General features: G+C 40.6%; 2 protein-coding genes and 1 long non-coding RNA gene across 5 annotated transcripts; 1 reads left to right on the top strand and 2 right to left on the bottom strand.

Annotated features, from left to right (window-relative positions):
- Positions 1-531: 531 nt before the first annotated feature.
- LOC114860775 (immunoglobulin lambda-1 light chain-like) lies at positions 532-18063 on the bottom strand. 3 transcript variants are annotated; one of them, XM_055510598.1, is made up of 4 exons: positions 17990-18063; positions 17595-17917; positions 1776-1809; positions 532-1009 (listed from the first exon to the last, which is right to left on the bottom strand). In XM_055510598.1, the coding sequence occupies exons 1-4, from the start codon at positions 18027-18029 to the stop codon at positions 681-683; spliced, it is 726 nt and encodes a 241-aa protein (XP_055366573.1). In that variant the 5' UTR covers positions 18030-18063; the 3' UTR covers positions 532-680. The 3 variants fall into 3 exon arrangements, with proteins under 3 accessions (XP_055366573.1, XP_055366572.1, XP_029015465.1); XM_055510597.1 differs by lacking the exons at positions 17595-17917; positions 17990-18063 and adding exons at positions 10311-10636; positions 10722-10793; XM_029159632.3 differs by lacking the exons at positions 17595-17917; positions 17990-18063 and adding exons at positions 2103-2428; positions 2501-2681.
- LOC129604404 (uncharacterized) lies at positions 11004-12095 on the top strand. The gene is made up of 3 exons (XR_008695231.1): positions 11004-11126; positions 11248-11456; positions 11727-12095. It is a non-coding gene; the product is annotated as an uncharacterized LOC129604404 (long non-coding RNA).
- An 820-nt stretch (positions 18064-18883) lies between the features above and the next one.
- Positions 18884-20927, bottom strand: LOC114860779 (immunoglobulin lambda-1 light chain-like). The gene is made up of 4 exons (XM_055510983.1): positions 20852-20927; positions 20454-20779; positions 20158-20191; positions 18884-19360 (listed from the first exon to the last, which is right to left on the bottom strand). The coding sequence occupies exons 1-4, from the start codon at positions 20889-20891 to the stop codon at positions 19032-19034; spliced, it is 729 nt and encodes a 242-aa protein (XP_055366958.1). The 5' UTR covers positions 20892-20927; the 3' UTR covers positions 18884-19031.
- Between the last annotated feature and the right edge of the window lie 5674 nt (positions 20928-26601).

The following is a 26601-nucleotide window of genomic DNA, read 5'->3' as shown; positions in this document are numbered from 1 at the left end:
TAGTAATAACAAAGTGGAAATTTCATTATTTAGGTTTAACTGACAGAACACAACTAACGGTACTTTTATAAAGTGAACCAGCAGCAAGTGAAACTGAGTTTTCATCCTCCACCAGTGAAGCATCACCTCCCAGGATGCACCTGCAAACCTTCTCTCCTTAATAAGAGCTTCATGCAAATCATGACGTCATGTGACTCTTGTTATACTTTTGTTAAAATATCTGATGAAAACTGAACCACCAGAAACTGAAAAATCGAGGCATGCTAGTGTTAAAGCGATGTAATATTGATGGTCATGTGATACGTATCAAACAGTTTTAACAACAATAACTTTATTCTCTAATCTGACCTGTTGCTTTCTGTCCTCAGAGGTTAAACTCTTCATTTACATGCAGCTGTAAATACAGACATGAGGCCTGCAGCTGCTGCTGGGAAGGATGAGACGGAGGACAAGAAGAAATGTCTCACGTCTTTACATGTTTAGAGACAATACTGACGCTTCTGTGGTGAGAACAAATGAATAAAGACTCAATCGTTTGCAATCAGGGTTTTATTGAAACCTTCATCTGCTACAAAACTTCAATCCATTAAACCAACAGACACATCTGGATGAAGGAGTGAAGCTCGTGAGCAGCAAACACACACAGAGTGAAGCAGCAGCTTTGTTCAGGCCTCGTTCTGCTACTCGTCTCCAGTGGGACAGTGTGACCTGCTGATGGTCTTCTCTGAAGTCTGGGAGCCCACAGACACTTTACATGTGTAAACCTTGTTGAGGTTCCAGTCGGACGTCTGCACGTCCAGACGGCTGCTGATGTGAAAGCTCTGGTCTGGTTGCTGAACAGCGGTGCTGGTAGAGACCCCACTGCTCACTGGACTCCCAGCAGCCGACCAGGTCACATGTGCAAACGGCACAGACTGACTGGACAGACAGACCACAGAGGCTTTGTTGGACTGGAGCTCAGCACTGGACGGAGGGAAGACTGTGAGGACAGGAGCAGGAGCACTGGAGCCTGAAACAACAGGCGGCAAACGACTGGTCGTCAGCTCGTTAGTGTTTAAACGCACGAGTGCAGGAGTGGAACTGACGATAGAACAGTTACGCTGATTAAAGGAAACCATCAGCGTGAAAAACAGCTGCTACATTAAAATCTCACTAATGCTCTACAGTAAAAACACAGTGTCTCCCTCTGCATCACATGAAATTATGTTTAGAATATTAAATAAATACATGTGAATCACCTTATGAGGAGAGTTAAAGAAATTATTCATTTCAGTTAAATAGTATGACTTAAAATCTGTCCTTGAATTTAAAAAGCTAAACAAAGTTACAATGTTTCATAAAAAGTTTCAGCTTAAACTATTTCAGATTCACGTTGTGTTGTGAAAGTCTGTTGATGAAAAGTAAATTTTGAAGTTACTTTAAAATTAAGTCTGTTTTCAAATAAACAAAGACATTTTACTATTTTTCATTTTTGGATAATTTTAATAACTGTCTCAGTAAAAAAGAACAATAATGGAATATATTTCTAAAGCTATGGATAAAAACGATCTTTTTGAATTATGCTAAAAGTAAAAAACTAAAAATATTGAACAAAATATTACATTTTTTTCTGCTGTTGTCAAAGTCACAGCTGTTTTACAGGGTTTAAAATGTGTACTACTGTATTATCTAATGAGCATTTTGCTAATTTGAAGTGATACATTTACAATTTACTCTTTAAATCTACCAGAAACAAGAACAGAAAGCGTCTTTTGAGGCTAATTTAAAGTACTTACTTGTCACAGTCAGCTCGGTTCCTGGTCCGAATACCACAGTGGTTCAGTTTGTGCACATGGTCGTACAAAAACCTCCTGACTGTCACTAATGAGGCGAGTGGAACTGAAACATCCTGTTCACACCAACGTTCACTGACAACATCTCATCACTTCATCAGTCTGATCAGATCCACAAACTCTGCTGCTCTCGTTTCAACACGTTGGACTCTTTGGAGCTGTTTCTATGTTTCAGTGTCTGGATTGTGGTTTTGTTGTGGACTTTTATTCATTTTGGGCAGAACTGAACAGTCACTGAGGTTTTTGTCACAGTGTAAATCACAGTGATACGTGCTCATTAGCAGAGGTGTCCCATGTATGACAGAAATACTGAGCACTGTCTCCTGTCTCTGCACGTTTAATGATGAGCTGGTAATTTATGTTTGATGTTGATTTAGAGTCAAATCTGTCTGAGGAGAATCCTGATCCAAAAGTAGGAGAACGGTGACTATGATAATAGTAGAGAATGTACTGAGGAGTTTTACCAAGAGCCTGTTTGTACCAACTGACAACACGATAGTCATCTCTCTGAATGTTACAGTGTAGAACAACTTGTTGTCCTACAGACGCTGTGTGGACAGGAGGCGTCTGGGTCAGAACCTTTGCTGCATCAACATCTGTGAAAAAACACAAAATAACTATGAATTCATGCATTACAAAGTCTTCACAAATCACAATAGGAATCTTACATGTGAGAGCAGTGATGAGAGCACAGAGGGTCCCCAGCATGATGTCAGTGTGTGTGACTGTGTCTCTGTCCAGCTGAGAGTGAGCAGGGTTGGTGTGAGACCAGAGACACTGAAGCTTATGAAGAGGCTGAGGAGGAAGAGGAGGAGGAGCTGACGTGACCGTCATAGTTATGAAGATTTCACATCACTTAAAGAAATCTACTAGTTAAAAGGCGATTTGGTAGTTTTCATCATGTTTATTTTTATTGTCAGTATGTAAGATTTTCTCTAACTTGATTTATTCATGTATATATATATAAATATGTATCCCTTAAAAAAGTAAAAAGTAAAAAAATAGAACATTCAAGTATAGTATTGATATTGTTTTTTTAAACTTTTAAAAACTAAGTTCACTTTCATGTACAATTATACTACAATATACCAAAGCAAAGTATAATCAAGTGATCAAGTACAATATATTTGGTTAATAATTACACTATAAAAAGTATAAAAAAGAGGTTACTTTTTTTCTATATTTGTAGTTATACTCCAGTAAACAGTGAAAGAGTAATGAGTCAGCTAAATGTGTAAGGCACATGTGCAGTGTGCAGATATTTGATGTACACATTTCAGATTAAAGCTAATAAAATCCTTGATTAAAGCCATTTAACCATCCTTTAGGTACACAGCACTGTTGTATCTTTCCTTCAGTCTGTCATATTTATCCCTGTGACGATAACTTTATCAACTAAATATTTTAGCATCACAAGATGTTGGCTTGTTAATATTAAGTTATTCCATAAATAACTGAACTCTTGAATTTGTAATAGTGTTCTTGTGCCTGTTGCTGAAATTCTCTCCACAACTAACATTTTTGGCTATTTGTGTAGGGACATACTTTGTTCCATTAAAATACTTCATTAGAGTGTTTAAGGCTTTGCTAGACAATGGACCCACATGCACAGCACAGAGATGGATGGAAGTTCAAAGGGTTTAATATTTAAGCAGGTGCCCAATGACAGTAGCACACGACGGTACAGACAGGGAACAAGGCAGGGACCTAGACTGTGGGAGTATTGATGCTAGTTTATATATTGTGCCTCTTTTGACCTTGCCCCTGCTTAATCTATGTTTGTACCTGTGCTGAAGCTGGATTCTTGTGTTCAGACCTCCGCCTGCCCGACTGCCCTGCCTCAGAGCTGTACATTTGAGTCCATCATCCAGCAAACCCTGACAACACGTTCACTTAATAATAAAGTGTAATAATAACACATTAATAGCTACAATAAACTACAGATGTATTAGCCTGTATGTAGTACACCAACAGTTTAGTTGTTCAGAATAGTTAGTGGTCTAGAAGTACATAATTAGTATGTGCACAGTTAGTTTGCCATTGTGTTGATGAGGTTCAATGATACATAAACTATAAGTCAATTAATGAAGTTCACTAATAGTTTAGTTGTTCAGTACAGTTAGTAGCCTAAAAGTATGTAACTATTATGTGCAAGTTTATGGTAGGCAGAGCCTTCAGCTGCCAAGCTCGTCTCCTGTGGAACCAGCTCCCTGTTCAGGTTCTACAGGAACTCCTTTAAGATCAGGCTCAAAACCTTCCTGTTTGATAAAGCTTATAGTTAGAGATGTTCAGGTCACTGGCAATGATTGTTAGTCACAGGAACCATGTCTTAGTTAAGCTGCAATAGACATAGACTGTGTGTCCAACCATCCTGCCTGTGCTTTGTTGTTGCTTGTTGTTGTTGCTGTGCTTTTCTCTCTCTCTCTCCCCTCACCTCAACCGGTCGAGGCAGATGGCCGCCCACATCCAGAATGGTTCTGCTGGAGGTTTCTTTCTCGTTAGAGAGGGAGTTTTTCCTCTCCACTGTTGCTGTCAAATTGTAATTAAATGCTTGCTGTATGTGGGATCTGTTGGGTTTAATTCTGTAAGGTCTTAAACTTACCTTGTAAAGTGCCTTGAGATAAGCTTGTTGTGATTTGGTGCTATATAAATAAAATTGAATTTAATTATTTAATGTGCTTTTTAATGCAGTTCATGGTAAATAAAACATGAGTAATTCTGTGCCTAAAGTTAACTTCAAATAAACTTATGGAGAATAAAAAGAAGTATTAGGGAATAAACTTTTAAGAATTCTAGAAGTAGATTTACATAAGAATACTTTTTTTTAAGTATACCTAAGAAATATACATCTGTATACTTGATCAAAAAAACCTTAGAATACATTTTTTGCCAAGGGATTATATTTACTTTTACTGTAATTTTAACAATACTTTTTAACGTCAGGATGAAATGATGTATAGAGTTTTCAGTGCCGTGAGCAGGTTGTAGGAAGCTTTAGGCGACGGGTTCAGTCCCAGCAGATCAAAAAGCAGAAGAGTCTGAGAGGAGGTTTTTGTCACAGTGTAAATCACAGTGATACGTGCTCATTAGCAGAGCTGTCCCATGTCTGACAGAAATACTGAGCAGCGTCTCCTGTCTCTGCTCGTTTAATGATGAGCTGGTAAATTATGTTTGATGAGGTTTTAGAGTCAAATCTGTCTGAGGAGAATCCTGATCCAAAGGTTGGAGAACTCCAACCATGGTAAAAACTCAGAATGTACTGAGGAGTTTTATCAGGAACCTGTTTGTACCAGTGGACACGGTAATTGTCATCTCTCTGAATGTCACAGTTTAGAACAACTTGTTGACCTACAGACGCTGTGTGGACAGGAGGCGTCTGGGTCAGAACCTTCGCTGCATCAACATCTGTCAACAAACACAAAATAACTATGAATTCATGCATTACAAAGTCTTCACAAATCACAATAAGGATCTTACATGTGAGAGCAGTGATGAGAGCACAGAGGGTCCCCAGCATGATGTCAGTGTGTGTGACTGTGTCTCTGTCCAGCTGAGAGTGAGCAGGGTTGGTGTGAGACCAGAGTCTGGAAATACTTATAAAGACCATGAGGGAGGAAAAGTGGAGGAGGAGGAGGAGTTTCAGCACTCGACTCTATTAATAAACCAGCAGCCGCATCAATATATGTATTAAACTTATGTTTATGGTGATTCATCTGAATGATGACTTGATGTAAATAGGAGGAGAAGAAAGCAGAGCCACAGGCTGGAGAGTTAAGGTAAGACTCAAGTTGAGCATCATAAGGTATGAAAACACTGATAGTTGTTTTTTAATAATAATAAAGTGGAAATGTCATTATTTAGGTTTCACTGACAGAAGACGACTAATAGTACTTTTCTAAAGTGAAACCAGCAGCAAGTGAAACTGAGTTTTCATCCTCCACCAGTGAAGCGTCACCTCCCAGGATGCACCTGCAAACCTTCTCTCCTTAATTAGAGCTTCATGCAAATCAAGACGTGACGTGACACTTGTCATATTTCAAATAAACTATAAAATCATGGACTCCTGGTAAAGTGCTAAAGGTGTCTGTAGATCAGCTGGCTCTGTCAGGATGCTGGATTGGCTCCACCAGCCTGTTTCTCCTACTCTGCACTCCCTGCTGGGTCATTGCATTCATTACTCTACCTCCTGTACAGACGTGGACGTTGACGGACACTTCCTCTTGTTAGTCGTGCGTTGCTCAGCCTGTAAGACGTGCATACAGTAGGTACCTGTCATTAGAGATGGTGAAATAGAATCCTCATGAATCACTGACACTTTGACACAGTTGGGTTGAAATTGACACATTGCTCAACACCATTTGACGCAGTCAGAAGATCGACATCTGCTGTTTGTGTATGAGAACTGCATCAGAGCAAACTAACCATCAAACCCTCACTGATACGTGGTTGTTCAGGATCACAGTCCATGTATTATTCTCAAACAAAAGTAATTTAATCAAATGTGTGTAATTGTGTTTCTCTGTGGATAATAATAATTCATCAGTAGCCTTAATGTGGCAAATATGTTGATAGCCACATGTTATAAACACTATATATTGTGCTTCTGCAGCGTTTTTTTTACTACATCGAGGAGACCTCGATGTTTACTATTTAATTAAATCAAGATTTTTATTTTGAAATCGTTTACATAGAATGTGGCATTCACTGCCCCTCCAGCTTTGGAGAAGAGCCGTTCACACAGCACTTATGTCTGACTAATAAAGATATTTATATTGGAATTGTGACTTGTTAAAATGTAGTTTTAGTTATGATTACAGTGTGGACTTGTCATAAATACATTCCATACATTGGTAATGTGAAACATGTCTGGATCTTTATGAAGCTTTGACACATTGAAACAACCAGTCCGTTTAATCTGCAGATAAGCAGTCCAGCAGTCACGTGACGTATCGACAGCTCTCGCTCGCATCGCTCACGTGACATGACACGCACTCGAGCCGCCATCTTGGGTGGCGGGTCGTAACAGAGCGACCCGGCCCGACACGGACCCATCAGAGCCGTGAGAGATCACCTCACTCCCCTTTGGCCTTACAGATTGGTGATCCCCATCACAGACTGTCCACATTACAGCCGGCCAATGACATTATCAGTTCATATTCATGGCTCTTTGGCATTGAACTCGCCCCTCTGTTAGAACAGACAGGAGCTGAAGGCCCAGGGCTCCTCACACCACGTACCTTTTCTCCTGTCATTCAGCTCCTGACACTGCCCCCACAGAGCTCACTCATGCTGCTTCAGGCCACCAGCTCCATGTCCAGCTCAACTCCAGCACAGCTGCTACAGAGACTTGGCCACTTCCAGTTCCTTCAGAGTTCCATGTTGTAGAGGTCCATCCACATTCATCGTCTGTCAGCTTCTGTTCCTGTTCGTCCTGGTCCGGAGGAGACCACGCCATCCATGGTTACTGGTTTCTATTTACGTTTATTAGATTTCTTCTGTTAAATTCTTCACTTTCTGGAATGTGGTACAGTTTCATTTCACTACAGTTCAACCATGTATGTCCATTCATCCATTTTCCAAGCCGCTTATTCCCTAATGCGGAGTAACAGGGGTGCTGGAGCCTAACCCAGCTGGCTATGGGCGAAAGGCAGGGCAACACAGTCACACACACACTCACACCTACGGGCAATGGAGAGAGTCCAATCAACCTAATGCACGTCTTTGGACTGTGGGAGGAAGAGAACCCACGCAACCACGGGGAGAACGTGCAAACTCCAAACAGAAAGGCAACAGGAACAGGGCCGCCTCCGGGAATCGAACCCAGAACCTTCTTGCTGTGAGGCAATGGTGCTACCACACCCACCACACCACCGTGCCGCCCTCAACCATGAATGTGACAAATCATTTTTTTTTAATTTAGAAAATAATTCATTTTAAATCGTTCATTTTTATTTTGATGGACTGTATCTAATCAGAGCCTATGTGATACACAGTTAGAAACTCTTTAGCATAGTTGTCCCATGTATAACAGAAATACTGAGCAGTGACTTCTGTCTCTGCACATTTAAAGATGAGCTGGTAATTTATGTTTGATGAAGTTTTAGAGTCAAATCTGTCTGAGGACAATCCTGATCAACAGGTTGGATAACTTCAACCATGGTAAAACCTCAGAATGTACTGAGGAGTTTTACCAGGATCCTGTTTGTACCAATGGACATTATTCCCATGTCTTTGAATGTTACAGTTCAGAACAACTTCTTGTCCTTCAGACGCTGTGTGGACAGGAGGCGTCTGGGTCAGAACCTTCACTGCATCAACATCTGTGAACAAACACAAAATAACTATGAATTCATGCATTACAAAGTCTTCAGAAATCACAATAAGGATCTTACATGTGAGAGCAGTGATGAGAGCACAGAGGGTCCCCAGCATGATGTCAGTGTGTGTGACTGTGTCTCTGTCCAGCTGAGAGTGAGCAGGGTTGGTGTGAGACCAGAGTCTGGAAATACTTATAAAGACCATGAGGGAGGAAAAGTGAAAGAGGAGGAGTTTCAGCATTCAACTCTATTCATAAACCAGCAGCATTAGATAGATGTGTTTAAACACTTGATTCAATTCATAAACCAGCAACAGAATCAATTACATAAATTACACTTTTGTTTATGGTTTTTCAGATTGTCACAAATCCAGCATTATTGTCATGTTTCAGTTTCCTGTTTTATTTTTGACAACCTACTGTTTGATTCCTGTTTGTGTAGGTTTACGTTTCAGTCAGATGATGTTCTCAGATGTTCCCTATTGTTCATCATGTCTAGTATTGAAGCACCGTCTCTGCCACAGCCCATTGTTTGCTCACGTACCTGTCAACTTTCCAGCGTCATTACCCAGTAAGTCTCTGTTCTAGTTTCTCACCTGTCTTGACTGCTCCCTCGCTTCTTGTGTTTTGACCTCTGCTGGAAACTGACCGTCGGTTGCCTGATCCCTGTCTGTACTGCTGCCATCATCTATGCAACCTGTGTACCGACCTTTGCCTGTCTGACAACGCCGTTCGTCTTAAAACCTCATGAACTGTTCCCTGATTCGCTGTCGGGACCACTAATGGGAAAGAGATCAGGGAAAGGGGAAAAGCAGGAAGGAGAAGTCACCTATTACTGTACAATGCCTAAACTCTTACTATTACTAGTTTATATACAGCTTTTTGAGAATTTATTTCTGTGCATATAAAAATGTAGAGCTGAATAAATATGTAATAAAAATATAGAGCTGCAATGCGTCTTGGTTAACATTTAATGGAAGGAGAATTCTACAGTAACCAACAGAAACAATTACTAACCAACTGCAACAATTAATCATCATGAAGCAGGAGAAGGTCCTGACAATTTTTCCATTTTACCTTCCGTGACATTAAAACTGTGCCACAAATCGACATCTGACCTTTGATGTTTTGTTAAATGTGGCCACAGAAAATAGTGTCCTTGTATTTTTCTTGTTGTTTCAGCCTGTGATGTCACTTCCTGTATTTTTCCTTGTTTGTAATTAGGATAATCATGTTGACCTGTGTTTTTAGGTCAGTATTTAAGCTCTAGTTTGGGTCTAGTCTACTTTTGGTTTGTTGCGTCTCTGTTACTATGTTCATTGCGCACCGTGTCAAGGTTTGTTTTGTCCTGCATGTCTCATGTTTTGTGTTTGTTGCATGTTTAGTGTTCTATGTAAGGTTGAGTTATTTTCCCGCTCTGCAGTGATCTTTAGTTCAGTCTGTGTGTTATTTTTGTGTTACCAGTCATTGACAATCCTGCAAGTGCAGCACCCTTAGTTTTGTATTTCTCTTTGTTTTATTTGCACATAATACATTCAGCATTATAGAATTCACTGTGCATTTTCCTCAGGAAATGGTTTATCTATTAAAATAGATGTTTGGTTTAATGAAATAGATATTTGGTTTAATGAAATATTGAGTGTTGTGCTTCAGGTCTTTTTCATTTTACTGTTTTTACTGTCATTATTCTATATATACATGGGACTCTAACTTGATTAATTTGTGTGTATATAAATAAGTATTATAGTGATTTTACTGTAAATTTATCCATCCATCCATTTTCCAAGCCGCTGAATCCCATATGTGGGGTCACGGGGGTGCTGGAGCCTAACCCAGCTGGCTATTGGCGAGAGGCGAGAGGCAAGGAATGCCAGTGGAGAGAAGCCAATCAATCAAGGAAGCCGGAGAGAACCCACGCAAACACAGGGAGAACGTGCAAACTCCACACAGAAAGGGGTGCCTCCAGGACCTTCTTGCTGTGAGAATGAAATGATAGAAAAAGCTTTTCATGCTCTTAGCAGCTTATTAGAGAATGACGTTGGAAGGTTTTAGTGCCGTGAGCAGGTTGTAGGAAGATTTAGGTGACGGGTTCAGTCCCAGCAGATCAAAAAGCAGAAGAGTCTGTGAGGAGGTTTTTGTCACAGTGTGAATCACAGTGATACGCCTTCACTAGCAGAGGTGTCCCATGTACAACAGAAATATTGAGCAGTGTCTCCTGTCTCTGCACGTTTAATGATGAGCTGGTAATTTATGTTTGATGTTGATTTAGAGTCAAATCTGTCTGAGGAGAATCCTGATCCAAAGGTTGGAGAACTCCAGGAATGGTGATAGTAGAGAATGTACTGAGGAGTTTTACCAGGAACCTGTTTGTACCAACTGACAACATGACCATCATCTCTCTGAATGTTACAGTGTAGAACAACTTGTTGTCCTACAGACGCTGTGTGGACAGGAGGCGTCTGGGTCAGAACCTTCGCTGCATCAACATCTGTCAACAAACACAGAAACAGGAGTGAGTGAAATGTTTGAGTGTGAAAATGTGATGTGTAGCAGAAATGAGACGAGCATCTTACATGTGAGAGCAGTGATGAGAGCACAGAGGGTCCCCAGCATGATGTCAGTGTGTGTGACTGTGTCTCTGTCCAGCTGAGAGTGAGCAGGGTTGGTGTGAGACCAGAGTGTGGAAATACTTATAAAGACCATGAGGGAGGAAAAGTGAAAGAGGAGGAGGAGTTTCAGCACTTCATTCAATTCATAAACCAGCAACAGAATCAGCTAAATTACACTTTTTTTCATGGTTGATGTGATTCGTCTTGATGTAAATGTAGGAGGAGAATGAAGCAGAGCCACAGACTGGAGAGTTAAGGTAAAGTCAGGTCAAACCTTTAAACCTGTGAGCAGCTCTGTTAGTGACAGGCCTTCACATTAAGCTGAGTCTCTGATGAACGTACAGTAAGACTCAAGTTGAGCATCATAAGGTATGAAAACAATTATAGTTGATTTTTTTATAATACTAGAGTAGAAAGTTTAATAATTATGTTTAACTTACATGAAAAGAACCAAAACATGTAACTAGTTTTCATCACCTTCATTTCTAAGGTGAAACCAGCAGCAAGTGAAACTGAGTTTTCATCCTCCACCAGTGAAGCGTCACCTCCCAGGATGCACCTGCAAACCTTCTCTCCTTAATTAGAGCTTCATGCAAATCAAGACGTCATGTGACACTTGTCACATTTTAGTTAAACTAGAACCATCAGCCAACTTCCGCCTGCGCCGTTGCCAAGCGTTACGTTGGTTCATTTATTTTTGTATGTATTACTGTATATTTTTCCTCAGCTACGTTTGAGCTACGTTTTATAAATTCTCTGTAAAGTGCATTCTTCTTTTTACATGTGTTCTTCTCTCCTTAATTATAGACATTTGTCATAGTTCAGTTAAACTGTTAAATCCTGGACTTTCCCAGAAGCTGAGAGTTTGTGCAGATCAGCTGGCTCCAGTGTTTACCTGCATCTTTAATGTGTCCATAACCTTCTCCACACATCCTACATGTTTAAACCCACCATTATTCCTGTGCCCAGGTTTCCAACCCTGCAGGTTTCAATGATTACCATCCTGTGGCGCTGACATCAGTGGTGATGAAGAGCTTCCAGAAACTGATAAAAGGTCTGATTTGTGTCTCATTACCTAAATTCATTCATCCCCTACAATTCGCCTTGAACATGTGATGCCGTCTCTCATGTCCTTTATTTCCACATTGGAATTTCAGGAAAGGGAATTATGCTACACTTCTTTTTATAGGCTCCAGTTCAACTTTTATAACTAAGGTCCCTTCATGACTCATCAAAACGTTCAGGGAACTTTTCTTTAGTCTGTCTTATTTATCACTGTGATTTACAACTCCATCAGTTATAATTGTTTAGCTCACTTTGGTGGCCTGGTAGCGCAGTAGAGAGAACACGGGTTGGAAGCAGAAGGTCCTAGGGGATAGGTCCACAATGTGGGATCAATGAAATTCTGTTATTTTTATGAGTTGATATGAGTTATCAAACATATACTACTTCACTAAAATCTATAAACTACAGGTGTACTATACAGTATGTACTGTATAGCATGTACTGTATGAAGTACACTAATAATTTAGTTTTTCAGTACAGTATAAGTACTGTAAATAATTACTAAGTTCATTTAAAGTGCATTTTAATGCAGTTAATAGTGCATAAAACAATTCTGTGCATGAAGTTTGGTTTTCATACTTTTAAAATATACTTCAAGTGAACTTTTAGGGACTGTGGGAAGTGTGACAATTTAGTCTGAAGATGACCTAAAAGAGCAAAATCGTAAGGATATCAGATTCACATAAGTGTACTTACTGTAGTGTACATTTATTTGCCAAGAGATTATATTTATTATTATTATTTTTATATATTTATTTTTACTGTAATTTTAACAATATTTTTTGTTCATGTGAGAATGAAATGATGTATAAAGGTTTCAGTGCCGTGAGTAGGTTGTAGGAAGCTTTAGGCGACGGGTTCAGTCCCAGCAGATAAAAAGCAGAAGAGACTGTGAGGAGGTTTTTGTCACAATGTGAATCACAGTGATACGCTCTCTTTAGCAGAGTTGTCCCATGTCTCACAGAAATACTGAGCACTGTCTCCTGTCTCTGCACGTTTAATGATGAGCTGGTAATTTATGTTTGATGAGGCTTTAGAGTCAAATCTGTCTGAGGAGAATCCTGATCCAAAGGTTGGAGAACTGTCAGAATGGTAATAGTAGAGAATGTACTGAGGAGTTTTACCAGGAACCTGTTTGTACCAATAGACATAATAAGTCTCAGCTCTCTGAATGTTACAGTGTAGAACAACTTGTTGTCCTACAGACGCTGTGTGGACAGGAGGCGTCTGGGTCAGAACCTTCGCTGCATCAACATCTGTCAACAAATACAAAATAACATTGAATTCTCCATCACAAAATCTTGGCACAAAAACAAATCACAATAAGAATCTTACATATGAGAGCAGTGATGAGAGCACAGAGGGTCCCCAGCATGATGTCAGTGTGTGAATGTCCCTCACTGTCCAGCTGAGAGTGAGCAGGGTTGGACTGTGACGACCAGAGACACTGAAGCTTATGAAGAGGCTGAAGAGGAAGAGGAAGAGGAGGAGGAGGAGGAAGAGGAGGAGCTGACATGGTCGTCACAGTTATGAAGATTTCACATCCTTTAGAGAAATCAACAAGAACAAGAAATCTACTCGTTAAAAATTGTATTTGGTAGTTTTCATCATGTTTCTTGTTATTGTCATTATGTAAGATTTTCTCTAACTTGATTCATTCATGTGTATATATAAATATGTATTCCTTAAAAAAAAGAAAAAACTAAACTAAACTAAAACCTTTTAAAAACTAAGTTCACTTTCATGTACAATTATACTACGATATACCAAAGCAAAGTATAATCAAATGATCAAGTACAATATATTTGGTTAATAATTACAGTACAAAAAGTATAAAAAAGAGGTTACTTTCTTTCTATATTTGTAATTATACTCCAGTAAACAGTGAATGAGTTATGAGTCAGCTAAATGCATAAGGCACCTGTGCAGTGTGCAGATATTTCATGTACACATTTCAGTTTAAAGCCAATAAAATCCTTGATTGAAGCCGTTGAACCATTCTTTAAGTACACAGGACTGTTGGATCTTTCCTTCAGTCTGTCATATTTATCCCTGTGACGATAACTTCATGAACTAAAAATTTTAGGATCACAAGAAGTTGGCTTGTTAAAATTAAGTTCTTCCATAAATACCTGAACTCTTGAACTTGTAATAATGCTCTTGTGCATTTTCCTGCAATTCTCTCCACAACTAACATTTTTGGGTATTTTTGTAGGGACATACTGTACTTTGTTCCATTAAAATACTTCATTAGAGTGTGTCAGGCTTTGCTGGACGCTGGACCCACGTGCACAGCACAGAGACGGATGGAAGTTCAAAAGGTTTAATATTTAAGCAGGAGCCGATCAGACAGGTGCTGGTCGGTGTCCAATGTATTGGTGCTAGTTTATATATTGTTCCTCTTTTGACCTTGCCCCTGCTTAATCTACTGTATGTTTGTACCTGTGCTGAAGCTGGATTCTTGTGTTTAGACCTCTGCCTGCCCGACTGCCCTGCCTCAGAGCTGTGCATTTGAGTCCATCATCCAGCAAACCCTGACAACACGTTTACTTAATAATAAAGTGTAATAATAACACATTAATTGATGAGTTATAAAAAGTATACTACAATAAACTACATGTGTACTAGCCTGTATGTAGTACACCAACAGTTTAGTTGTTCAGTATAGTTAGTGGTCTAGAAGTACATAATTAGTATGTGCACATGTGTTAGTTTGCCACTGTGTTGATGAGGTTCAATCCCCGTATTGGCCATTCAGGCTCAGATATGAGCATACAGACTTTGGTGTCCTGGTACTCTAGCTCAGTAGAGAGAGCATGGGTTGGAAAGCAGAAGGTTCCAGCTTTGTGCCTTTTTGAAAAATTGCTCCCCCATGGCATAGGTCAAAATTCAAAGATTAAAGTTCCCCAATGTGGGATCAATGAAGTTCAGTCATTATTATAAGTTGATGTGAGTTATTAAAAGTATATTACTACACTATAATATATAAACTATAGGTCAATTAATGAAGTTCACTAATAGTTTAGTTGTTCAGTACAGTTAGTAGCCTAAAAGTACATAATTAGTATGTGCAAGTTTATGGGAGGCAGAACCTTCAGCTGCCAAGCTCGTCTCCTGTGGAACCAGCTCCCTGTTCAGGTTCGACAGGAACTCCTTTATGATGAGGCTTAAAACCTTCCTGTTTGATAAAGCTTATAGTTAGAGATGTTCAGGTCACTGGCAATGATTTTTAGCCACAAGAACCATCTTTTAGTTAAGCTGCAATAGACATAGACTGCTGGTCCAACCATCCTGCCTGTGCTCTGTTGTTGCTTGTTGTTGTTGCTGTGCTTCTCTCTCTGTCTCTCTCCCCTCATCCCAACCGGTCGAGGCAGATGGTCACCCACATCCAGCCTGGTTCTGCTGGATGTGGAGGAGGAGGAGTTTCAGCACTCGACTCCATTCATAAACCAGCAACATAATCTAAGCTGAATTCATGTTTATTGTAGGTGTGATTCATCTGAATGATGACTTGATGTAAATAGGAGGAGAATGAAGCAGAGCCACAGTCTGGAGAGTTAAGGTGACAACGGGTCAAACCTTTAAACCTGTTAGCAGCTCTGTTGATAACAAGCCTCACGTTTCACATCAAGCTGAGTCTCTAACAAATGTAAAGTATGAATATGCTGCTAGTTGTTTTTTAATAATTAAATAATTAATTTACATTAAAAGAACAAAACGTGCAACTTGTTACAAATTTTCATCACCTCCACTAAAATGAAACCAGCAGCAAGTGAAACTGAGTTTTCAGCCTTCACCAGTGAAGCATCACAGGAGCTCCTAAAAAAAGCTCACGATAGACTGAAGGGTCCAAAGGAACAGGGCTGAACTCCTGCTGAGCAGTTGGTAACCAAGAACAAGGCCACAAAGTCTTCCAGGTTTTGCTTCGCAGACAGGCCCAGTGTCTTATTGCCCCAGAAGAAAATACAAAAATATATTATAGCACAAAAATTATGAAAACAACACAAGGAAACCAGAAACCAAGTATGAATGTAGATTACAATAAACAGTAGACAAAGACAGTGGACAAAATCATGGTCGTACAATATGATAATATGCAGGTATCAGCATAAAATATATTTGTAATTTGAATGGAGATCTTTTTCTACAAGAAAAGTTTCTTTCATTAGGAGGTGGGATGGCAAATAGTGATGGGGGTAAGGGGTGCAACCAGCTGCTGAAACCAAGCAAATGTGTTAAGTAAACAATCGGAGCAAAATAAATAAGAAGCAGCGATGTACCTTAGGCTAACACATTTATAACTAAACAACTTTTGTACTGTGGTTTACCTTGGAGATTAATACTAATACCAATAATAGTGTTAAGGTATGTGCACATACTAATACAAACATATACATACAATATACATACATATGTGCATTATTATACATATCCCATACTACTTAATAAAAGTCATGACATACAACACCACAAATTCCATATTCACACATTATTCATATTGGTAGTGATAAGTATCAATAATACTTACAGTTGGATTTGGAAAGTGTCCCACTACAAGGTTAGTAAGGCTGTAGCTTGATATTATTCACCCAAAGGGTGAGGCAGACGTTGGTGCATGAACAATGCCACTTGTGGAAGCCAGGGTGATGTGAGGGGCTCCGCCACTACGCCCATCCAGCAAGCAGAGGAAGGAATCCCAGCAGCCAGGGAGCCCACACACCTTCAGTTCCAGGAGGGCAGGTGTTGCAACCCAAGCCACCCACACAGAGCCCCCCAGGCAGAGCTGCAGCAGCCACAAAGACAGCACCCGAGGCCAGAGTGGGCCACCGGGGGTCAACGCTGTCCGCCCCATGAGAACCAGGGGCAAACACTCCCCCCGGCGGGAGGGTCGGCCTGAAAGAGTAGAGCCCGAGGACCCACGGTCCGTAGGGAGCCCACCAGAAGATGCCCCCGCGCCCAGAGTGGGGCCCAGTCCACCACCCCCACACGAGCGGAGCGGGGCCTACCCCATCGGCCCGACCTCATCCCCTGGCGCTACAGCGGCCTGCAGCACAAGGCCAGCAATTGGTGAGGTCAGCAGAAAAGAGACCACCCAGGCAGACGATCATCGTACCCCGGGCGGAAAACCGGTACCCCCACACTCCAACCGCACCACACGCATACCAACTAACACAAACACAGACGCATACACCCACCCACATGTGCAACACACATCATCACATCAACACACACACACACACCATAAACTCTTGGTTTTAAACTTACCTTGTAAAGTGCTTTGAGAACCTTTAACCTTGTTTTTGTGATTTGGCGCTGAATAAATAAAACTGAAACTAAAATTGAATTGAATTATTTAAAGTGCATTTTTATGCAGTTAATGGTGAATAAAACATGAGTAATTCTGTGCCTAAATTTAACTTCAAATAAACTTTAGTAGACTAAAAAGTGGGCCAAAATTAGTGCTAAAATGTCTTAAGAATAAACTTGAAAAGATACTAGAAGTAGATTTACATAAGTATATTTATTTTTTTTTTAAATATACTTCTGTTTACTTGATCAAAAAACTTTTAGAATACATTTTTGCCAAAGGATTGTATTTACTTTTGCAGTAATTTGAACAATAGTTTTTAACGTCAGAATGAAATGATGTATAAAGTTTTCAGTGCCATGAGCAGGTTGTAGGAAACTTTAGGCGACGGGTTCGGTCCCAGCAGATCAAAAAGCAGAAGAGTCTGAGAGGAGGTTTTGTCACAGTGTGAATCACAGTGATACGCCTTCATTAGCAGAGCTATCCCATGTATAACAGAAATACTGAGCAGTGTCTCCTGTCTCTGCACGTTTAATGATGAGCTGGTAATTTATGTTTGATGTTGATTTAGAATCAAATCTGTCTGAGGAGAATCCTGATCCAATGGTTGGAGAACTGTCAGAATGATAAAACCTCAGAATGTACTGAGGAGTTTTACCAGGAACCTGTTTGTACCAATGTACATAATTCTCATGTCTTTGAATGTTACAGTTCAGAACAACTTGTTGTCCTACAGACGCTGTGTGGACAGGAGGCGTCTGGGTCAGAACCTTCGCTGCATCGACATCTGTCAACAAACACAAAATAACTATGAATTCATGCATTACAAAGTCTTCACAAATCACAATAGGAATCTTACATGTGAGAGCAGTGATGAGAGCACAGAGGGTCCCCAGCATGATGTCAGTGTGTGTGACTGTGTCTCTGTCCAGCTGAGAGTGAGCAGGGTTGGTGTGAGACCAGAGTCTGGAAATACTTATAAAGACCACGAGGGAGGAAAAGTGAAAGAGGAGGAGGAGTTTCAGCACTTCATTCAATTCATAAACCAGCAACAGAATCAGCTAAATTATAGGAGGAGAATGAAGCAGAGCCACAGACTGGAGACTTGAGGTAACGATGGGTCAAACCTTTAAACCTGTGAGCAGCTCTGTTAGTGACAAGACTCAGGTTTCACATCAAGCTGTCTCTGATGAACGTACAGTAAGACTTGAGGATCATAAGGTATGAAAACACTACCCACTTTGTTTTTTAGTAATAACAAAGTGGAAATTTCATTATTTAGGTTTCACTGACAGAACACAACTAACAGTACTTTTCTAAAGTGAAACCAGCAGCAAGTGAAACTGAGTTTTCATCCTCCACCAGTGAAGCGTCACCTCCCTGGATGCACCTGCAAACCTTCTCTCCTTAATTAGAGCTTCATGCAAATCAAGACATCATGTGACACTTGTTATACTTTAGTTAAACTGTCTAAGGAAAACTGAACCATTTTAAATTGATGTAATGTTGAAGTTCATGTGATACGTATCAAACAGTTTTAACAACAATACCTTTATTCTCTAATCTGACCTGTTGCTTTCTGTCCTCAGAGGTTAAACTCTTCATTTACATGCAGCTGTAAACACAGACATGCGGCCTGCAGCTGCTGCTGGGAAGGATGAGACAGAGGACAAGAAGACATGTCTCACGTCTTTACATGTTTAAAGACAATACTGACGCTTCTGTGGTGAGAACAAATGAATAAAGACTCAAACGTTTGCAATCAGGGTTTTATTGAAACCTTCATCTGCTCCAAAACTTCAATCCATTAAACAAACAGACACATCTGGATGAAGGAGTGAAGCTCGTGAGCAGCAAACACACACAGAGTGAAGCAGCAGCTTTGTTCAGGCCTCGTTCTGCTACTCGTCTCCAGTGGGACAGTGTGACCTGCTGATGGTCTTCTCTGAAGTCTGGGAGCCCACAGACACTTTACATGTGTAAACCTTGTTGAGGTTCCAGTCGGACGTCTGCACGTCCAGACGGCTGCTGATGTGAAAGCTCTGGTCTGGTTGCTGAACAGCGGTGCTGGTAGAGACCCCACTGCTCACTGGACTCCCAGCAGCCGACCAGGTCACATGTGCAAACGGCACAGACTGACTGGACAGACAGACCACAGAGGCTTTGTTGGACTGGAGCTCAGCACTGGACGGAGGGAAGACTGTGAGGACAGGAGCAGGAGCACTGGAGCCTGAAACAACAGGCGGCAAACGACTGGTCGTCAGCTCGTTAGTGTTTAAACGCACGAGTGTAGGAGTGGAACTGACGATAGAACAGTTACGCTGATTAAAGGAAACCATCAGCGTGAAAAACAGCTGCTACATTAAAATCTCACTAATGTTCTACAGTAAAAACAGTGTCTTCCTCTGTATCACATGAAATTATGTTTATAATATTAAATAAATACATGTGCATCACCTTATGAAGAGAATTAAGGACATTATTCATTTCAGTTCAAGTAGTGTGGCTTAAAATCGGTCCTTGAATTTAAAGCTAAACAAAGTTACAATGTTTACTAAAAAGTTTCAGCTTAAATTATTTCAGAATCATGTTGTTTTGTGAAAGTCTGTTAATGAAAGGTAATTTTTGAAGTTACTCTAAAAGTAACTAAATAAACAGACATTTTATTATTTTTATTTTCTGATAACATTCTATCAGTGTCTCAGTAAAAAAGAACATTCATGGAATATATTTCTAAAGCTATGGAAAAAAATAATCTTTTTGAATTAGGATAAAAATCAAAAACTAAAAATATTGAACAAAATTTTACATTTTTTTTCCTGTTAATATTTTTAACCATCAAAAAACATGAAGAGATTTTTCTGCTGTTGTCAAAGTCACAGCTGTTTCGCAGAGTTTAAAATTCGTACTACTGTATTATCTAATGAGCATTTTACTAAATTATAGTGATACATTTACAATTTAAACTTTAAATCTACCAGAAACAAGAACAGAAAGCGTCTTTTGAGGCTAATTTAAAGTACTTACTTGTCACAGTCAGCTCGGTTCCTGGTCCGAATACCACAGTGGTTCAGTTTGTGCACATGGTCGTACAAAAACCTCCTGACTGTCACTAATGAGGCGAGTGGAACTGAAACATCCTGTTCACACCAACGTTCACTGACAACATCTCATCACTTTCTCTCGTTTCAACACGTTGGACTCTTTGGAGCTGTTTCTATGTTTCAGTGTCTGGATTGTGGTTTTGTTGTGGACATTTATTCATTTTGCTCAGAACTGATCAGTCACTGAGGTTTTTGTCACAGTGTGAATCACAGTGATACTCTCTCACTAGCAGAGGTGTCCCCTGTAGAACAGAAATACTGAGCACTGTCTCCTGTCTCTGCACGTTTAATGATGAGCTGGTAATTTATGTCCGATGTTGATTTAGAGTCAAATCTGTCTGAAGTGAATCCTGATCCAAAGGTTGGAGAACTGTGAGATTTGTGATAGTACAGAATGTACTGAGGAGTTTTACCAAGAGCCTGTTTGTACCAACTGATAACACGATAGTCATCTCTCTGAATGTCACAGTTTAGAACAACTTGTTGTCCTACAGACGCTGTGTGGACAGGAGGCGTCTGGGTCAGAACCTTCGCTGCATTGACATCTGTCAACAAACACAAAATAACTATGAATTCATGCATTACAAAGTCTTCACAAATCACAATAGGAATCTTACATGTGAGAGCAGTGATGAGAGCACAGAGGGTCCCCAGCATGATGTCAGTGTGTGTGACTGTGTCTCTGTCCAGCTGAGAGTGAGCAGGGTTGGTGTGAGACCAGAGTCTGGAAATACTTATAAAGACCATGAGGGGGAAAAGTGAAAGAGGAGGAGGAGTTTCAGCACTCGACTCCATTCATAAACCAGCGGAATAGTCTAAGCTGAAGTCATGTTTATTGTAGGTGTGATTCATCAGAATCATGACTTGATGTAAATAGGAGGAGAATGAAGCAGAGCCACAGTCTGGAGAGTTAAGGTAACGACGGGTCAAACCTTTAAACCTGTGAGCAGCTCTGTTAGTGACAGGCCTCAGGTTTCACATCAAGCTGAGTTTCTAATGAACGTAAAGTATGAATATACTGCTAGTTGTTTTTTAAATAATTGAATAATTAATTTACATTAAAAGAACAAAAACGTGCAACTTGTTACAAATTTTTATCACCTCTACTAAAATGAAACCAGCAGCAAGTGAAACTGAGTTTTCATCCTCCACCAGTGAAGCATCACAGGAGCTCCTAAAAAAAGCTCACGATAGTCTGAAGGGTCCAAAAGAACAGGGCTGAACTCCTGCTGAGCAGTTGGTAACCAAGAACAAGGCCCCAAAGTCTTCAAGGTTTTGCTTCGCAAACAGCCCCAGTGTCTTATTGTCTCAGAAGAAAATATAAATATAAAATATAGCACAAAAATGATGAAAACAACACAAGGAAACCAGAAACCAAGTATGAATGTAGATTACAATAAACAGTAGACAAAGACAGTGGACAAATCATAGTCGTACAATATGATAACATGCAGGTATCAGCATAAAATATATTTGTGATTTGAATGGAGATCTTCTTCTACAAGAAAGGTTTCTTTCATTAGGAGGTGGGACGGCAAATAGTGATGCCACATATACAAAAGAGGCAGCACAAACCAGGACAGCCACTGTACAGTGAGGGATCCAGGAGAGGACTTTGCCTGTACAAGTCTTAGGTAAGTGTGTCAGAGACTGTGTACAGTATGTTTGTGAACCTATGGTTTGTGCCTTGGAATCAGTGATAAATCATTGCTGGGGTAAAAAAAATAAATAGGAAGAGGTGTCACAATCCGGGGGTTTGTCTGCATGTGATTTCCTGTTTTATTTCGTAGTTGTTGTAGCCCTTGTCTGTACCGTAGCCTCACCTGCCTCCGTGTATTGACCTCTGCCTGTACCACGACATTGAGTTTGTATTAAACCCCTCCTACTTACCTGTCTGCCTCCTGTGCTGTGGATGTGGCTCCGTCATCGCAATAACCGTGACACCAGCTCTGCAAGTTGTGTGATTATGTCAAGCTACAATACTTTAAGGCTTGTGTAAAATGTGCAAAATTATATATTTTTAGTGTAAATCTGTAAGACCATATTCATTTTTTTTCTTTTGTGTATGAATGAGTTTATGTACGAATGAAATGATGTAGAAATGTTTTAGTGCCGTGAGCAGGTTGTATGAAGCTTTAGGCGACTGGTTCAGTCCCATAATATTAAATGAATACATTTTCATCACTTGACTTTGTTTATGTCTGTGTCTCCACAAGAGAAATGACTCATTTTATTATTGTAACTTTAAATCTGTAGTGGAATTTAAACAGTTCAACAAAGTTACAATATTTAATGAAATGTTTCAGATTAATTTTGATTTGTTATTTTCTGAAAATCTGATGATAAAAATTACTTTTCTAAATATGTTAAAAATTCAAAACTAAAATACTATAAAATAAAAAATAAATAAAATATACTGTTGTTGTTGATTTTTTTGTTAATACGATTTTACACATTTAAGATGTTACATTAATAGTTTTCTCTTTAAATCCCTCAGAAACAACAACAGAAAGCATCTACTGACACAATGTGTTTGTATAAATGAGTTCATATTACAGTAGAATGAAAAGATGTAGAAATGTTTCAGTGCAGGGAGCAAGTTGTAGGAAGCTTTAGGCGACGGGTTCAGTCCCAGCAGATCAAAAAGCAGAAGAGTCTGTGAGGAGGTTTTTGTCACAGTGTGAATTACAGTGATACGCCTTCATTAGTAGAGTTGTTCCATGTATAACAGAAATACTGAGCAGTGTCTCCTGTCTCTGCACGTTTAATGATGAGCTGGTAGTTTATGTTTGATGAGGCTTTAGAGTCAAATCTGTCTGAGGAGAATCCTGATCCAAAGGTTGGAGAACTGTGAGAATGGTGATAGTAGAGAATGTACTGAGGAGTTTTACCAGGAACCTGTTTGTACCAGTGGACACGGTAATTGTCATCTCTCTGAATGTTACAGTTTAGAACAACTTCTTGACCTACAGACGCTGTGTGGACAGGAGGCGTCTGGGTCAGAACCTTCACTGCGTCAACATCTGTCAACAAACACAAAATAACTATGAATTCATGCATTAAAAAGTCTTCACAAATCACAATAGGGATCTTACATGTGAGAGCAGTGATGAGAGCACAGAGGGTCCCCAGCATGATGTCAGTGCGTGTGACTGTGTCTCTGTCCAGCTGAGAGTGAGCAGGGTTGGTGTGAGACCAGAGTCTGGAAATACTTATAAAGACCATGAGGGAGGAAAAGTGCAGGAGGAGGAGTTTCAGCGCTCAACTCTATTCATAAAGCAACAACAGAATCAGCTAAATTATACTGTACTTTTGTTTACGGTTGTTCAGATTGTCACAAATCCAGCATCATTGCCATGTTTCGGTCGAGTTTCCTGTTTTATTTTTGACAACCTACTGTTTAATTCCTGTTTGTGTAGGTTTACGTTTCAGTCAGTTGATGTTCTCAGATGTTTCCTATTGTTCATCATGTCTAGTATTGAAGCACCGTCTCTGCCACAGCCCATTGTTTGCTCACGTACCTGTCATTTCTCCAGCCTCATTTCCCAGTAAGTCTTTGTTCTTGTTTCTCACCTGTCTTGACTGCTCCCTCGCTTCTTGTGTTTTGACCTCTGCTGGAAACTGACCGTCGGTTGCCTGATCCCTGTCTGTACTGCTGCCATCATCTATGCAACCTGTGTACCGACCTTTGCCTGTCTGACAACGTCGTTCTTCTTAAAACCTCAAAAAACTGATTCCTGCCTCGCGCTGTGCATTTGGGTCCTACTCTACACCTCGTGCCTGACACAGACTGGAAGGTTCAGGTAACGATGGGTCAAACCTTTAAACCTGTGAGCACCTCTGTTAGTGACAGGTCTCAGGTTTCACATCAAGCTGAGTCTCTGATGAACACAATACTTACTGTAAGTTGAGCATCAAAATGTATGAAAACACCAAGTTGGGTTTAACTGACAGTAGGTAAACATAAAATCCGATCCTCAAGTTGCTTCTGCCTTTTAACCCCTTTCTGTGGCTCTGGTGGAACGTCTCTCTGCACCAATAGAATTGTTTGTGCCACCTTATCTCGCCGTGAGTGAGAATGTTTGCTTTCTCACTTCTGCATCATCATGTCTTGTTATCCAAAGGAAGGAACACCGAGCTTCCAAAACAAGATGCATTCGCTTTAACAGCCTTGGGTCTGGTGGGGAGTCAGATAGGATGGAGCCAGAGTCCGGGTGTAAAAGACAAATATATATCATAGACTATTAGTCAGTCAAATGGAAGATCAGATGTTTAAACTTGATGACAGCGCACAAGAGATTAGTTGTTTGTGTAAGAATGTTCAGTGATGCACCTAACCAGCACATGACAACTGTGTTGGATAAGGAAAAGCACAAAGGCACAATTTTATCCATTACAGTTTTGTCCTGTATGTCTCATGTTTTGTGTTTGTTGCATGTTTAGTGTTTTATGTAAGGTTGAGTTATTTTCCTGCTCTGCAGCGATCTTTAGTTTAGTTATGTGTTATTTGTGTGTTACCAGTCATTGACAATCCTGCATGTGCAGCACCCATAGTTTTGTATTTCTTTGTTTTAATTCGGCACGTAATACATTCAGCATTATAGAATTCTGTCATGATCCGCCACGCAAGATGGCGGATCATGGAAGTCGGTCTGGGCCAAGTCAGAGAGCCGAGAGGACCAGGCATGCATTTTAACCCGTTTATTTTAAGTTCAGTACCCCCAAACCGTACAACACAAAACACTCCCTTATAAAAAAAAGAAACAATACAGCAGGGGCCACACACACACACACACACAGCAACAAGACTAACTCAGACACGGCAAAGCAACAAGACTAACTCAGACACGGCATAGCAACAAGACTAACTCAGACACGGCATAGCAACAAGACTAACTCAGACACGGCAAGGCTAACTCAAACATGGTAACAAGGCTAACTCAAACATGACATGGCAACAAGACTAACTAATACATGGACCAACCTGACACGAACGGCATGGTGAAACAAGGACAGAGTGGTGTACGACAGTGGTGTATGGCAATGACCCAGCACAGAGTGCTGTGCTGCAGGAGTCTTTGAAGGGATCCCGAGGGCACGTGCAGGTGTGGCAAGTTGAACTGATTACTGTCTACAGAGGAAAGGAGAGGGAGTGGGGATGGTCCAGAGCTGAGGCGTGGCCTAGTGAGGGAGAAGGCATGGTCCAGGGCGAAAAAAAGATCAAACAGAATGGCTGGCAGAGCCAGCCCAGGATCCTGACACAGCCCCCCCTCAAGGGCCAGATTCCAGATGGCCCAATACGAGTCCCCCCCCGTCAAGGCCGAGCAGGGCGGGTGGAGGGAGGACGGCAGGAGGGCCAGGGCCGAGACCCAAGCCGGGCGGGCGGTGGGCGGATGGCCGGAGGGTCAAACAAGAGACCAGTCACCTCCGGGTACGTGAACTTGACTCGGCCCCCTCTCCCGGGGAGCCTCTTGGACGTGAACTTGGCTCGGCCCCCTCTCGCCGAGAGGACCAGGCATGCATTTTAACCCGTTTATTTTAAGTTCAGTACCCCCAAACCGTACAACACAAAACACTCCCTTATAAAAAAAAAGAAACAATACAGCAGGGGCGAGCCCCACACACACAGGGCAAATTTAACAGACCTAGGAAACAAAACCACACTACTCTGGCGAGAGACTAAAACATGGTAGAACTAACACCTGGCATGGCACCGAGGCAAATTCACACATGGCATGGCAACAAGGCTAACTCAAACATGGTAACAAGGCTAACTCAAACATGGTAACAAGGCTAAATCAAACATGACATGGCAACAAGACTAACTAATACATGGACCAACCTGACACGAACGGCATGGTGAAACAAGGACAGAGTGGTGTACGACAGTGGTGTATGGCAATGACCCAGCACAGAGTGCTGTGCTGCAGGAGTCTTTGAAGGGATCCCGAGGGCACGTGCAGGTGTGGCAAGTTGAACTGATTACTGTCTACAGAGGAAAGGAGAGGGAGTGGGGATGGTCCAGAGCTGAGGCGTGGCCTAGTGAGGGAGAAGGCATGGTCCAGGGCGAAAAAAAGATCAAACAGAATGGCTGGCAGAGCCAGCCCAGGATCCTGACAAATTCACTGGACATTTTCCTCAGTAAATGGTTTATCTAGTAAAAATAGATGTTTGGTTTAATGAAACATTAAGTGTTGTGCTTCAGGTCTTTTTCATTTTACTGTTTTAACTGTCAGTACTCTATATAGGGATTTCTCTAAATTGAATAATTTGTGTATATAAATAAATATGTATTATAGTGATTTTACTGTAAATTTAATAATATTTTTATTTATGTGAGAATGAAATGATAGAGAAAGCTTTTCAT

Source organism: Betta splendens, chromosome 8 (genome assembly GCF_900634795.4).
Source record: "Betta splendens chromosome 8, fBetSpl5.4, whole genome shotgun sequence".
NCBI lineage: Eukaryota > Metazoa > Chordata > Actinopteri > Anabantiformes > Osphronemidae > Betta > Betta splendens.
This window is presented reverse-complemented; position numbering and strand designations above follow the sequence as displayed.